Here is a 14055-nt window from a genome sequence, read left to right as displayed (position 1 = left end):
TACTGCCAGTTCAGCAGCTTTTAAGAGCAAGCCATTGAATGTGCTGTGGACGTGCTTACTGGGGTAGATACTGTTTGCTAAGATTTAGAGAGAGGATTTGTTTTACAGTTTGGATTAGAAAGTGGCACAGTTATCTTTATGTTCAGAGACCTTGTCCACCAGATGAAGGAAAATAATGCGACAGCTGGGTTTTAGGCTCCTTGTAAAGGTGGTCATTTCTTTTCCATCATAGCAAGTTGCTCCAAAGAGGTGCCTTGGATGTTGTTGAAGTAGGCAGAAAATCATATGCTGCGTACACATCTTTTGTGTACAATGCAGGGAAAAGACCACCGTGTGTTTTCTAAAAATACGCATTTTTTTTGGGCTGTCGCTCCGGGAAAAGGAAGCAGTCGGAACTGAGCAGGAGGTCGCTCGCTGCCCCTGGGGAGGGAAGGGACCGGGACCAACGGGTTGCTGGGAGCCGCAAGGCTGCAGCACGATGTGTTTGAAGCATGTCCGAAAGCTGCTTCGTCCTGAGGAAGACAGGATCTCCAGAAAGAACACTTAAATTACAATGAAAAGTGCTTATATGAGCATCTGAGGGTATATTATATTCCCAGCTTACCGGACCAGAAGATAAATGTCTCTGGTTTAACAGTAGGCTGTGGTTTAAAGTGTTTTACTCTCAAAAATTGAGAGTGGCTTTGTCCGTCCTATTCCCTCTCTCCCTTGCCTTCCATAAATTACGGCTGCTTCTTACAAATCAGATGGGCTGATTTACACAGCCGTGGGCTTTGTTCTGTGTCTAGTAACGTCACAGTTGCTAGCACGAATAACAAAGTGGGGAAGTGTATGCAGGAGGTGTGCTTCTGCAGTGTATATTAGCCACACAGTATTGTTGATAAAACAGGTTTCTGTACTCACTAGGAAAACCAAATAGGTTTAAAAATGCAGAAGTATTTTGAATGGGGTAAAAGCCTTTCCATCTGTCGTAGCACACCTCTTTATCCTGGTGTTTAAACTCATTTAATTTTTTCCCTGATTGGCATTTTTCAAAGAGCAGCTGCTCGCCTGTGAAGGTCTGTCCTAGCCCATGCTCCGTCAGCTGCTGCTTCATTCACACCAGTGGCAAGCTAATCAACCTTTTCTTTTCAAGTGTGTCAAAATGTCGAACACGAGTCAGTTTGTAATTATGGGAAATGGGAGCACACTTTTTATCTGTAGGGCAATTAGATTAAATGATTCTGTACTATGAGCTAATAATATAAATAATCTCTTCTGGTTGTTTTTCCCGAATGGTGATTTTTCCACTGAGCTTCAGTGGAGTGGGGGAAAACATACATAACTAATAGTGATGATTTACAACATAAAGCCTCAAAGCACTTTATAAAATATGCTTCCACTTCTCCCATCCATTATTATTACTATTTTTTTATATATACCAGAGCAAACCGTGATTCTGATGTTCTCCCACAGCATACTGTGAGAGGAAGAAACAACTTCGTTGTCATCCTGTTCTGTGAAGTCATAAAGAAAAGGAAGGAACTTCAATGTTCTTCTTTAATTAGACTTGAAAGAATTAATATACATTAAATACTGCGTAGATTTTACATTAAATGATACATAGAATGTAAATTTTGTTGTATTTCTTTTTAATGCAGCGCAGTACATACTTTTCAATGCTAAAGCACTGATGTGTATATATAGTTATATACCCTGCCCATGTGTTTAGGGACAGATGGGTAGAGATGAAGGGGTGCTGGGGCTCTGCTTCCTGAGGAATTGGAGGGGTCATGGAGAGAGGTTTTCTTCATTTCCTTTGGAAGTAGCGAATGAGTTAGCAGGTGGAGGCCAAGATTTAACAATAGAGGTTTCAAAACAGGGACCGAGAGACTGAGAATGGAAAGCAACAGCCAGGAAAGATGAGCTGAAGGGAACCGTATTAATGCGTGGGGAAAGCCATCAGTGCGTTTCAGTTAGCATTCACCAATGGATGCTGCTTGAGAAAGCTGAAGGAAGGGAGAGGAAGCATGAAAACGCTGGTGGGAAGAAGTCCTGCCAGCTGAGGACTGCTCATCCTGGTGATTTTGGCTTAAGGGAGGAAGATGGTGGAAGAGAAGAGCTGGCTCTTGTGAGCTCGATTTCTGATTTGTTTAATTAAAGGCTTTTTCCCACTGTTACTCTGGGGCCAGCCTTGAGCGCCCAGGTGATGCGCTAGCGGCTGATGCCTGTTATTGGGGTGGGTGGCTGCGTGCCTTGCTCTAGTCTCAAGGGGCCGGTGTGCTGCTGAAAGCTGCCCAAGCCCTTCAGGAACTCCCCCTGGAGACCTGTTTGCTGCTTCCCTTTGTGTTAGCGTTTTTAGGTTTGGACTTGGGTTTCTTTGTAGAGCTGTCTGGCCATCTGGATCCACGTGGCCAGAGAAGCGGGTGCTATAAAAAAGCAGAGCCTGCTGAGTGATCTAGGTGTGGGTGGTGTTCTGACTTCAAATTGCTTCTATACTTAAATCTTCTCTATAAGAGAGCTCCAGTAAATAGTTCTGTTTGTTGTGGTAGGAGAATGTAGTCGTCTTCCAGGATAACCTAAAAATCATAGGAGAGTTTATTATAAGGTATGGTAAATGACAGTGCTGACACACTCACCATTTAATTCAAAACACATGGGTTATAACTGCTTTGTAAATTATGAACTATTTTAAAAAATGTACTTAGGCTCTGTAATTGCGAGGCAGCTCAGATAGTAGCATGTGGTTTAAAGCCATAGCTGTAAACGTTGACTTTCCAGAGCTGTGCCTCTTAATGCTGCCGAAAGGAAAAGGATAAAAGGATTCTTTGCAGTCGACAGATCGTTAAAATATGTTAAGCTAAAGTGGTCTTAAATGAAATTATTTTATATGTTTGTAACAAATAGGAGATAGCATGAAATTTTATTTTTGGGACAAGCAGAGTTTGAACAAAAGGACTCAAAGCTTTTCAATGCAAAGACAGAAGATGATGATGAATGGGAAGGACAGTGAAGTAGTGCTGTGCATTAAAGTTGACACAGCAGATGAATTGATCGCTTTTTGTCTTTGAACTAAAGATCTGTGTTCAGACTGATGCAAATGTGTCCCACACTGTTTGCAATGCCAGTAAGACAAATTTGGAACACTGTTATTTAAATATGCTCTTAGCTTTGCCTCCTCAAATTGGATTGTTGAAGCAGTGGTTGAAACGTCAGAAGTAAATTTTAGAACGCTTCTGGCTAACTTCTAACATGTACGTATACAAAACTTCTAAAATGAGTTTGCTTCTTTTTTTCTTGTGTCTCTAGCAGATAGTATTTAATATTAAATCTTGATACTTGTGAAACTTTTGCTTTGCTGGGTTGTGTAGAAGACTGGAGAAAAAGAGGACATATGCCCAGCATCCCTGCCTGGATTGGGTATTATTAGCAGAACTGGCTGAAATCCCACTCGCTCCTCCAACTTCACAGATCTCTTTGGAGTATTAAACTTCCAATTTCTTTGCTGAGGGAGGAGAAGGAACGTGATTTGTTTTTTTTTCACTGTGTGGCGTAGACAGAGTTAATATATCAAGTACTAAAATATATTGTGACAGGGGCTGCTGGGAAACTAGAAATTGGGTGTATGAGAAAAGATGGATGGTTACTAGGCTGATTAACTCATAACTCAGTATATCAACAGAAAGAGAATACTTTCTCTGTGCTTGACGCTGACTTCATTTTCTGGTGTGCAACTAGTGCCAAGAAAGCTGTTTCAACAGTGAGGTAGCAGTTGAAGGCTGAGATTGTTTGCAGGACAGCAGGCTCGGCGTGAGCCACCCAGTCTGCGAGTCTGAAAAGCACCAGGGAGCCGTGCCTTCCAGCTGAAAGTTGCTTTCCTGAGTCAAGTCATGGAAGCCATGGCATTGGCATTAATGGTTTCTCGCATGGCCCACGAATGCCCCGTGTAGCTTTCTTTCTTTCCTCTACATCTTACTGCTTTTTATTTTTTATTATTTTTTCCTTGCAGAAAGGACGGTGACTGAAGTTAAATAAACGTGTGCTGGAATAAGCTTTACTGAATGCCATGCATTGTACTCGTCAGTTTACAAGTCTATCTGCAGCAGCGTTCAACATATATCATTCATTTCCTAAATATGTCCTGTAAGAGAGTCTGGTAAAGTGTTACTGCTACTGTAGCTTGGATGCTGGACAGTAAAGTAGATGCCAGAAATTGTGTCATGGTGTCTCAGCAGCCGAAGAGTTTTTTTGTTTTTGTGTTTTTTCTTCTCTAGTTTTAGTTCTCTAGCATGTTGGACACATCACAAACTGAATTTGTTGTAATACTAAAAGCATTACAGCCTGCTACTTTCTTGTAAACACATTTTCACCTCTGGTTGAACTACTGAGTTGAAATGCTTCAATCACCATAGCACTAACAAGCTTTGAGAGATCAGAGTTAATTCTGGTTCAATGGTAAATGTATCAAAAGGAGTGGTGACCTTTGATAGTGGTTGTTAAATGGCTAGCCCAGCTGTGCAGAGAAGGATTGCAGCTCAGTGCCTGAGACAATGCAAGTTGTGAGGAAAGCCTTGGAGGAGCCAGAGCCCCGGGTTGCTCATGCAACCGGACAGGCAGATGTGGTGCAGGGGAGAGGATGGAGGAGCACATGGCAACGAACTGGGGACATCGTGACATGTTCTTATGAAGTTATTGGGGAAGAGAAGCCAGAAGGAAGAGCAACTGCCTGAGCTGAGGGACAGTGTTACCAAGAAGAAATAGGCATGAGCTGACTTGGATGTATGTAGGTTTAGTGTCTGGAGCTTCAAGCTCCAGCAGTAGAGCCTCCAAAAGAAGCTTAGCGTGGGTCACTACTTACATTGATTTGCCCATGCAAACCCCAACTAGTTTCACGACACAGAGCTTGCTTTTTTTTTTAATCAGGTGGCTGTGGTTTCCTATGAAAACTCCATGTGGCTACATTGATGTATTTGCAGCTGTCAGATGAATGCAAAGCTCCTGAGCTGTTACAGAATAATCAAGTTTCTAAAAGATGCATCGGATCTGCAACCATTATGTATTTTGTGTTGACCCGAGAGTTCATTTATATTTTTCAACCATGGTTTATTTACTGTAAATAATAAACACTATCCAATTTTATATATACACAAACACCCAGTATTTTACTAGGTGCAGTAATCTAACAAAGCTCTTGCTATGCTGAATGGATGTTCATTTCATGTAAAAATATGCCATGTTTTACTAGCAGATTTATTTCCTGAAGTTGGTTAATGCAAGTCTGCCCTTTTATGTGGATTATGCTTTTAAGTCCTTTCTCAGGTAGTGCTTAAGTTTTTGCAAGGGGTCCTAGTGCCTTAACTGAAAAAAATGCTGCTGAAACAAAATCAGTACTACTTGTTCTCTGGCTCAAAATGACAACTGAAATAAAAAAACAAATAGAACATAGTTGTATTTCTCCAAAACATATGTTGCCATGTGGTGATGATACACGTTTGGATTCAAATGGCAGCCCAGGTGTTTCAGACTCTTGATGTCCTGTTTTCCATAGAAAGGCATTTTCAGTGCAGGAAAGCTGTTGATTCTTATTATATTCTTTAATTTTGCTATTAAAGAATAGAATGGCAAAATAGAACACGCTTTTTGGGAAACGCTTCTGTGTATTTGTGCAAAAGTCCAGCAATGCCCCCAAACGCTTAAAATGTTTTATAAGGTTCTGAGATTTCTTTGTACTTGTCAAAGTAGAAATTGAAGCTTATGGTATTAGTGTTCAGCATTCTGCAGTTTTCTTTCTCTTAATATCTTCAAATAGAACATGTCTCGTTGTATTGAGAGTTTGTCCATTGAAGAATGCTACCTAAATACTTCCCCCCTCCCCCCCCCCCCAAGTTTTGAATTTGTTTTGAGTTTGATATCTGTATGAAAACTTACAAGATAGATTTTGCATGTTCCTGGAGAAAAGTCTAAATAAAGCACTGAGCTAAAGTATACGTTTTACTTCCATGGGTCTTCGTATTCTGAAAATTGAAAGCTTCAACACTTACAGAACACCACGTGCTTGGATTTGTATTTTTTTTTTGCCTGGTTATGGAGGACAGATCATAGTTATTGTTGCTACTTGTGCTATCTAATTCTTAATTGTCTCTTTCTTATTTTGCAGCTTTGCTCTGTCAGATGAAGCATACAGATCTTTAAGGGACCAGGACAAAGACCAGTGTATTCTTATTACAGGAGAGAGTGGAGCTGGTAAAACAGGTAATAGACAGCTTTGATCTCATTCAAAAGCATTCAGAGTTTTTCAGACTCTTTTGCAAAGTGATACTAGAGGCTGTAAGAGTTGAGAGATACTAGTATGTTTTTGTGTCTGGCCATTGCAGAAAATGAAGGCCGTCATGCATGTTGCTGTCTGGGTGATCTTCCATAAACTCAGGTTTTTTCACATTGTTGTCATGATGTAGTCCTGTAGTCCTGTCACGTTTTAATATGGTATTGTTATAATTATGCAAAGACATGCTACAGTAATGCTGGTTTGTGATAGAGTATTGCAAGGGCCTGAAAACGTTTAGGCTCTCCCCATGAAAAACACTGAAGACAGTGCAAACTGAACGCTCTTGCTCTTCTAGACTGCAAGGCAATCCTTTGAAGCTTTTGCATGTCTTTTAATAAATATATGCCTTTAAGCTGGATTATGCCATTTACCCAAGGAAAATAAATAGCAGTAGCTGATTACTTTGGAAATTTCATCAGTCTTTTGCGTGCTGTGCTGAGCTACAACTCTAAGGTTGGCTGGTGTACCAGAACACTGTTTCTAAGGCAAAACTGAAATTATCTTGAAAATTACTGCTAATTTTAAAACTGGAATGGTGGAAATCAGGTGAGGATTGCATAATTGCAGAATACTTTAGAATGACTTTAAAAAGGTAAAAAAAAAAAAAAAATGAACAGTTATTTCTGAAACAACTGCTTAAAACTGAGTTGACTTGGAAAAGGTGGGTAGGAATGCATACATCTGTTTTCATGTCATTTAAGAGATTTCTTTGAATCTGAGAAAATGTGAAGTTTTGCTTATGCTGAGCAAGACTGAAATGTGTAACAGAAAGTTGCTTTACAAGCTTTTAGTGAAAATCTGAAGCACGAACTTCATCTTTAGAGTGTTGAGATAAATGCTTTTGGCTTCCTTTTTCCATGAATGATGTCTGGTTTTTCTTTTTTGATTAGTGGCATCCAGTTGAGAGGTCTTGAATTCTTGTAATTTAATCCTTTTTTCCAGTTCAATAACATACAAATGCATGTGTGTTCAGTAAAAGTATATATTAAAATAATCGAGTTCTTATTAATATGATTATTATGGATTCTGTCTAGGAGTTCAGACATTAGAAAGGAGTTCTGTACGAAAACTCTCTTGTTTTTGATTTCCTTAGGAACAGTGAGTTATCATGCAGTTGAAGTTCATCTTTATTGATATATTTATTCAGATGAAGGGTTTAGGAGTGGTTGAGTTTCTGAAGTTCTCTGTTAGTAAAGAGGATTCTGGTAGGTTCAGATTTGTATATAAAATTACTGTACACAGTCAGAATCTCATAGCTATATGGGCCATGATTTGAATTATTCCTTCTTTGTAAAGGTAAGTACAGAGTAACATAAGAGCATGGTTTGACATTCAAGCCAATAATGGACTCAGAAATTGTAATACTCTCTTCTTAATATTTGACATAACTATAGTTGCTGAAATGGGGCTATTAGCTGAGAATGGGTTTCCATTGTAAAGAGAAAGGAAGACAGTAAAGGAAATTCCTGGAGCTGAAGAAACTTGGTAGTACAGATCCAATAAAACTCTGTTTTAAAACATGTTTTTTGGTAGCCAGAACATTTGACATGCTTGGGCTGGGAGAATTGAATCTGAACTGTCTCCAATTGTTTTCTTTATTTCACTTCCTTTTTTTTTTTTTTTTAACTTGTTTCGCAGCTTGTTTATATTGATAATTGATAGTAACAGGAACATTGTGCAAGAAAACATGGTACATTAACAGAATGAGCATTGTATTTAGATGTTTTTAGATGTTAAGGCAGTGATTCACTTCCTGGTGTCTTTAGTCAATGAAGCGGAGTTCCTAATAAATAAAAGAAAGGGTCTTTATTCTCTCTTGCAGTGATGTTCAAAGCCTATCTTGAGGCCATTGTATATATTCCTATTGCATATTATTTTATAATTGCTTATTTGCTGCTTCAGTGCTTTCTTGTCTCTTTGATTGAGTAGCTCTCCTTAGAGATTTTGGCTGTTTTAGCAAATGTTTCAAATCAAGTAGTTTGGTAATTCTAAGCTCTGAAGGGAAGGGATTTTTAGAAATGAGAGCTGGGCTTGAGGAATTACTTGGTTAAGGGAGATGGGAAGCCACATGAACACCCCTGGAGTTGTGCTTGCTTTCATGCTGTGTTGCAGGTTTGCTCTGTATTTCCTGCAATAGAGGATAGTAATTTAATGCTGGCAAACGAATTTGATTAAATAGGAAAGAATCAAAATCCAAGGGATAACTTGTTTTTCAGTTCTTTCCTAAAATGAAACCCTGAAATTTGTAACAGATCTCTGAATACCAAGTAATGTTTTTTTATGACCATTGTGTTGAGCTGATAGGGATTCCAGCTGCTAGTCATTACATTGTACATCAGCTGATATTGCCTCAACTTTCACTGTCTTGTGTCACATGAACTTGACAGACTCTGTTTATAAACAGAATCCTTTCTCAGCTGCTCTTTGTCCTAACCAGCAAAAACATAAGGGTTGGATGGATTTTTCCATCAGAAATATTCATTCCTGTTTGGGTGATCGACATCCATATGAACCCAGCCTGGAGTCCAAAAATTGTTCCAGACCTATTTGAAGGTATAAACTTTGAACACAGTTTCATTGTTTAAATGAAGTCTCTACTTACTCTAAACTTTATACTTTGAAACAGGCTGTGTGATGTTATGCAATGTCGAATTGCCATTATTTATTTACTTGTAGTTTACTTTGAGTTGCAATTACATGTGTATAGCATTGTATGTTGTGTGCTTACGTTTGTGCTATTGTGTATCTGCAGATGTAAACCAATTGAATTTTGTATCTTGAAACTGCTCAGGCCTAGTTTTTCAGGCTGAAACCTTCAGATTAAACATTCCAGCATGTTAGCTACAGATTGTTTTCCTTCCTAACTACGGAGGCTAAATGAAGAGGTAACTGTAGTGTGCCATATCCTGGTGGCCTCTTTAGCTTGGGTGGACTCCAGGTATTTAAGTCAACTGGTGTAATGGCAGGGCTCTCGTGGCAGGATGAGCTCTTTCACCATTTCCAGGTGGTCCAGCAATGGAGAAGAAAGCTGACTTGAAATGTGCTTATGATTCCTGTCTGGCGTGATGAAAACGTGATGGAGATAAAGTCTCCAAATCCCCTTATGATCAGTTGTCAATACTTACTGCTGTTTTGTTTTGCTCTCCCCCCACAGAGGCAAGCAAACTTGTCATGTCATATGTAGCTGCAGTGTGTGGCAAGGGGGCAGAGGTTAACCAGGTAAAAGAACAACTTCTGCAGTCAAATCCAGTTCTTGAAGGTAAGTTTCTCCTAGAGCATGTACGACTGACTGTATTACCTCTGCATGTATCAGTTTCTCCCATGAGCTGGCTTTGAAAACCGGATCCGCTGTTGTTTTGTACTTACTTGGTGTCCAGAACCATGGAAAATGCTGTCTGTGAAGACAGACACAAGTTATTCAGTTACAGAGAGGTTGTCTTAAAAACAAAATCGTTTCCCTCACTTCCTAAATGAGAGCCTTAGGAAGTTAAGTCATATGTCCCAGACTCCTGCTTCTCTCTTAGGGTGTACCCTTTCTTAATCCTGGCTTGAAGATGCTTGCTGTATCAAGAGATTTAACTTCAGTTCAGTCCCTCAGATTCATTTCCTTCCAAATTGTATTATTATAGTCCCTAGTAAACAAACAATCTCTGTAAAACATTATTTTTCTTTCAGGAAAAAAAAAAAAAAGTGAAGAAATAGACCTTAGTAAAAACTAACCCAATCCATATGGATGCCTGTTATTCCCTAGTACTTATTGTTCCCTGGGTCTGGTGCCTCTGTCAGCCCGTCTTCCTGACAACTGCCTTTCCTGCTCTTCCATCAAGGACTTTATGATTGTCTGGATTTTTGTTTTTTAATTAGTCAATTTGAAGTGGTTGGCTGCCAGAAACAGGATCTTCATTTTTCTTGGAGATAGGCTGTAAGGTCCTCAAAGCTTGCAGTTTTGTCCCATTGTCTAATAATTGCCTTCAGAAGAGCCTTGGTTAGTGCTGACTTATTTAGGTCTGTTGTGTTGATTCTTGGCGTGGTTTTTTCCACAGTTCTTTAAGCTACTGAGACATATTCTCATAACTGCTGTACAAAGATGTGGCACTAGGGTCAGAAGGTACACGGTGCTTGTCAGACTATTGACGGTCAACATTTTATTTATTGTTTAGCTATCTCTATACATGTGTAAGGATCTGGAGTCTACAGATACCAAGCACTCGTTATGTGAGTGGGAACAAGAGAAAAAAAGAGGGAAGGGTAAGCCAAAGTAAGCTGAGAGCAGTGATGAATGGGTGGGTAAAATATGTTCATGGGCTGCACACAAAACACAAGTTGTAAGCAAGAGGTTACAACAAAGTATGAAATATTAAAATTTAAAGACTGCTAAAAATGCAGGATAGGCCTTTCTTGGTGATCAGGTGTGTTCCCCTGAAGACTGAATGGGGGGCTGCAGCCCTCTGTGGTTTTGGGTTCCCAGAGAAGAGCTGTGCTGCTCTTATCCCGGTTCTGGAAGGCAGGCTTCAAATATAGACAGAAATAGTATGGGGACTGTGGAAGTTTTTTTTTGCTAAAGTGAGGTTGCTCTCCTCAAATGCCAAATTTACTGGATTGGACTGCCAAATTTATTGGATTTCTTGTTAGTTTATGAATCTTTGTTTTAATGCAAGAGGAATACTGTAAGCTCACAGAAAGGTACCTTATGATTTTAAGATATTATTTGTTCTACTTGGTGCTGTGGTAACTGCTTATATGGCTTTTTGGACACTGGATTATTCCAGGAGGCTGCTGAGCAAGCCTGGCCACTTATATATATTTTAGACAGGAATTAAGCATTTGTGGTTAGATTTGTTTTCCTTTGGTTACGTAGTTCTGCTTCAGTCAAGCTGCAGTGCAAGGAAATGGCATAAATGTTATATATGCAGCATTTATCTTATGGGAATTCTTTATTTTTTTTTTTTAACTACAGTCGCTACTGTAAATTAACTTTCAGAAACAATGAACTTCAAGGAAAACTGAGGAACGTGTCTCATGCTCTATAATAGAGCATTTGTGTCTGATTCTGTGCGGTTATAAATGACTCTACTGTTCAGCACTGCATTTAAGAAAATGCAGCTCAGAGATTTGGTTGTTGAAAAGATGATTTATTGCAGGGCATAAAGATTTTAAAAACAATTCTTTCACTTATCCTTGGCCTTCAGGAGCAAGAAACTTTTCCTTTTGGCTCCAGTTCTCTGATCAAGAATAAGTCTACTCATGCAAGTTTGTTGAAGCCTAAAAGCATGTATTTATTTCTATCCAAAAAACATTGACTTGATCTTTGAAAATATATATGCTATATAAATAAATACTGGCAATAAATAAAGTCTCCTGTTGCAGTAGGAGTGTTCTAATTATTAATGCAGGGGACACGCTCCTGTTTGACTTACTGAGCTTTGACAATATGTGGTCTTAAGAGCTTGAGTTGTCCTCTTGTCCTGTGTATGTTCTGAGCTGGTGGCCGCCCGTTTGAGCATTTTGAATCATTAATTTTAAATGTGATGATTCAAACTTGAGGATGTGTGGTAAATGCAGGTGCAGTTTTGTCTTGGAACAATTTCACTTATGTTTTTCTTTCACTTTTGTTAATGAAGTGTCAGCATAAAGCTGCTTTGGACTTCCATAGGTGTTTTCCTGATTGAGATAATGTCACGCTTAGTCTATATGCAGAGACTGATATCTCTGCGATGAATGGGGTATTGTATCTCAGAAGTTTATGATTCTTTTAAATGTATAAAAAGTCATAAATGTTATTGCATTAAAATATTTCTTTTCTTTTTTTTTTTTTTTTTTTTACTGATAGATTTGGTCTTAATTGTTTTTCTCTTTTTCCAGCTTTTGGAAATGCCAAAACAGTGAGGAATGACAACTCCTCTAGATTTGTAAGTATTTTCTCCAAGGCTGAATCTGAACTCCTTGCAGAGGAATAGAGGAGAACATGTTAAGTTGTTCGCTGTTTCTATTTTAGCTTGAATCAGCCATCACAGAGTGAATGAATAATTTGGCAAGAGAACATTCTTGTAGTTGTCCGAGGAGAAAAAATAAAATAAAATCAGTGACCAGATGAAAACATAAATACAGCACAGCTGGATTCTTTAATTTTCTGGTACTGGTGGCTTTAATGTCAGTGACCGTGTGCCTCACAAGTGGCCTGTTTAGAAAGTTGATCTTTCTGTGTGATCTCATTTTCCAACTAAATGCGTACATTTTTTTCATTAAAATTCCTAATTGAGGTTCTAGTTTTACCTCTCTGGTGTTTCAACCTGTGTTTACACCTTTACTCGTTAAATAAATATTTGTAATGTTGCCTTTTTGTTTACATTCTGTATAATCAACTGGTTGAATTGAGTGTGTTTTAGCATGAAACTGAATGTGAAATTATAGGAATTGACAATTGGAGGGGGGGAGAGGCTAGAGTTGGGAGACTCAAAAGTGTGCATTCACAATTTCTGCTGCTAAAATCAGAAGACTCATTGCAACTTTGTAATTTGCTCGCTTGAGTGAAGTCATAGGGAGTGAGATATGTGGACGAAAAAGTGTGTTGGAAGAAAAAGCACATGGATAAAAGCCTGGGACATGACAACACTGAGGAATGGCTTTTTTTTTTTCCAAAAAGGGAGACTTCCCTGCCCTTCCACTGCAATGCTGGAGGGTTGGCGTCGCTGTTTCGGGATGGCTGCGAGCATTCCTGCAGCAGTAATTGCCCCTGCTTGCGAGCAGAGCTTGTCATGGGGCCTGCACGCTTATCCGTGGAAGCAAGGTCAGGGCCAACATGTGAGGCGCTGCAGAAAAAAGGTTTTGAAAGAAGAGACAGAAAAATTTCAGCTGTCAGAGATGACGTCCTGTGGAAAGGAGGAGGAGACAGCAAAGAGAAGAGGTGGCATGTGCAAGCAGGAGTCTTTCCAGGACAAAGTGCAACCAACTAGTATTTCGCGTTTCAAGTCCTTGCTTATAAACGCGAAGCTAAAAATACTTCTGGAAACAGCCAGCTGGCCCAGTCCTTGGGAAATTAAGATTTAATTATCTGATTTAATTCTTTATCTCGAAAATTTGAATCAGCTCAGAATGAACTTCAAACATGAAAGTACAAGTATTGTCCTGTCTAGTCTGCTTCAGCTGCCAGCAGGAGAAGACTGGAGTTTAAGTTGGAGCTTAATATGCCAATCTTGACAAAATACCCAGTAAATTAAAAAAATATCTTTGAGGCAGTCAGTGTAAAGTGCTTGATTTTCATGTTCTGCAATTAAAATCAAAAAAGAAAGAAAAAAAAAAGAAATCTCTTCCTAAATACACTAAGGAAGGATAAACACAAGGCTTCTTTCAATAGACTGTTTTTGTTCTCTATTAAGTAAGCACCAGAGGATGGTGAGATCATTTCTGTGCGTGGCTTGGGGAATTGGTTTGAATTCCTACCAGCACTTTTTATCTTTCTAAACTTCATTGCCAGTGTGAGCTGCACTCACAGCGTGGATCTGTCCATTCTGTCACTGTTAAACATAGCTGCTGCCATGCTGAATGCTCGTCATGTGAGTTAAAACGATGCAAAGAGCAGCGTGATGCGGAAAAAGTCGCACAAGGAAATGCACGGCATCACTACAGCAGAGTGGCTCTTGTGGTGACAGCCTGCTAATTGTTGCCTCTGGTCTCCTGAGTTACGAGGCAGGGAGTTCAGCGGGAAAAATCTATCGCTTTCAGAGAGCAGGCACGCACCGATGGACAGACAC

General features: G+C 39.3%; 1 protein-coding gene across 19 annotated transcripts in view; it reads left to right on the top strand.

The window, feature by feature from the left end:
• The window catches only part of MYO1B (myosin IB), a 179915-nt gene that overhangs the window by 112848 nt on the left and 53012 nt on the right, over window positions 1-14055 (top strand). For all 19 annotated transcript variants that reach the window (XM_040562192.1, XM_040562205.1, XM_040562198.1 and 16 more), the window contains 3 exons: window positions 6137-6231; window positions 9459-9563; window positions 12167-12213. In XM_040562192.1, the coding sequence (XP_040418126.1) occupies window positions 6137-6231; window positions 9459-9563; window positions 12167-12213 (247 nt within the window). The remainder of the gene's footprint in view (window positions 1-6136; window positions 6232-9458; window positions 9564-12166; window positions 12214-14055) is intronic.

Source organism: Cygnus olor, chromosome 6, assembly GCF_009769625.2.
Source record: "Cygnus olor isolate bCygOlo1 chromosome 6, bCygOlo1.pri.v2, whole genome shotgun sequence".
In the NCBI taxonomy this organism is placed as follows: Eukaryota; Metazoa; Chordata; class Aves; order Anseriformes; family Anatidae; genus Cygnus; species Cygnus olor.
The sequence above is the reverse complement of the archived record's forward strand: the minus strand, read 5'-3'. Positions and strand labels throughout refer to the sequence as shown.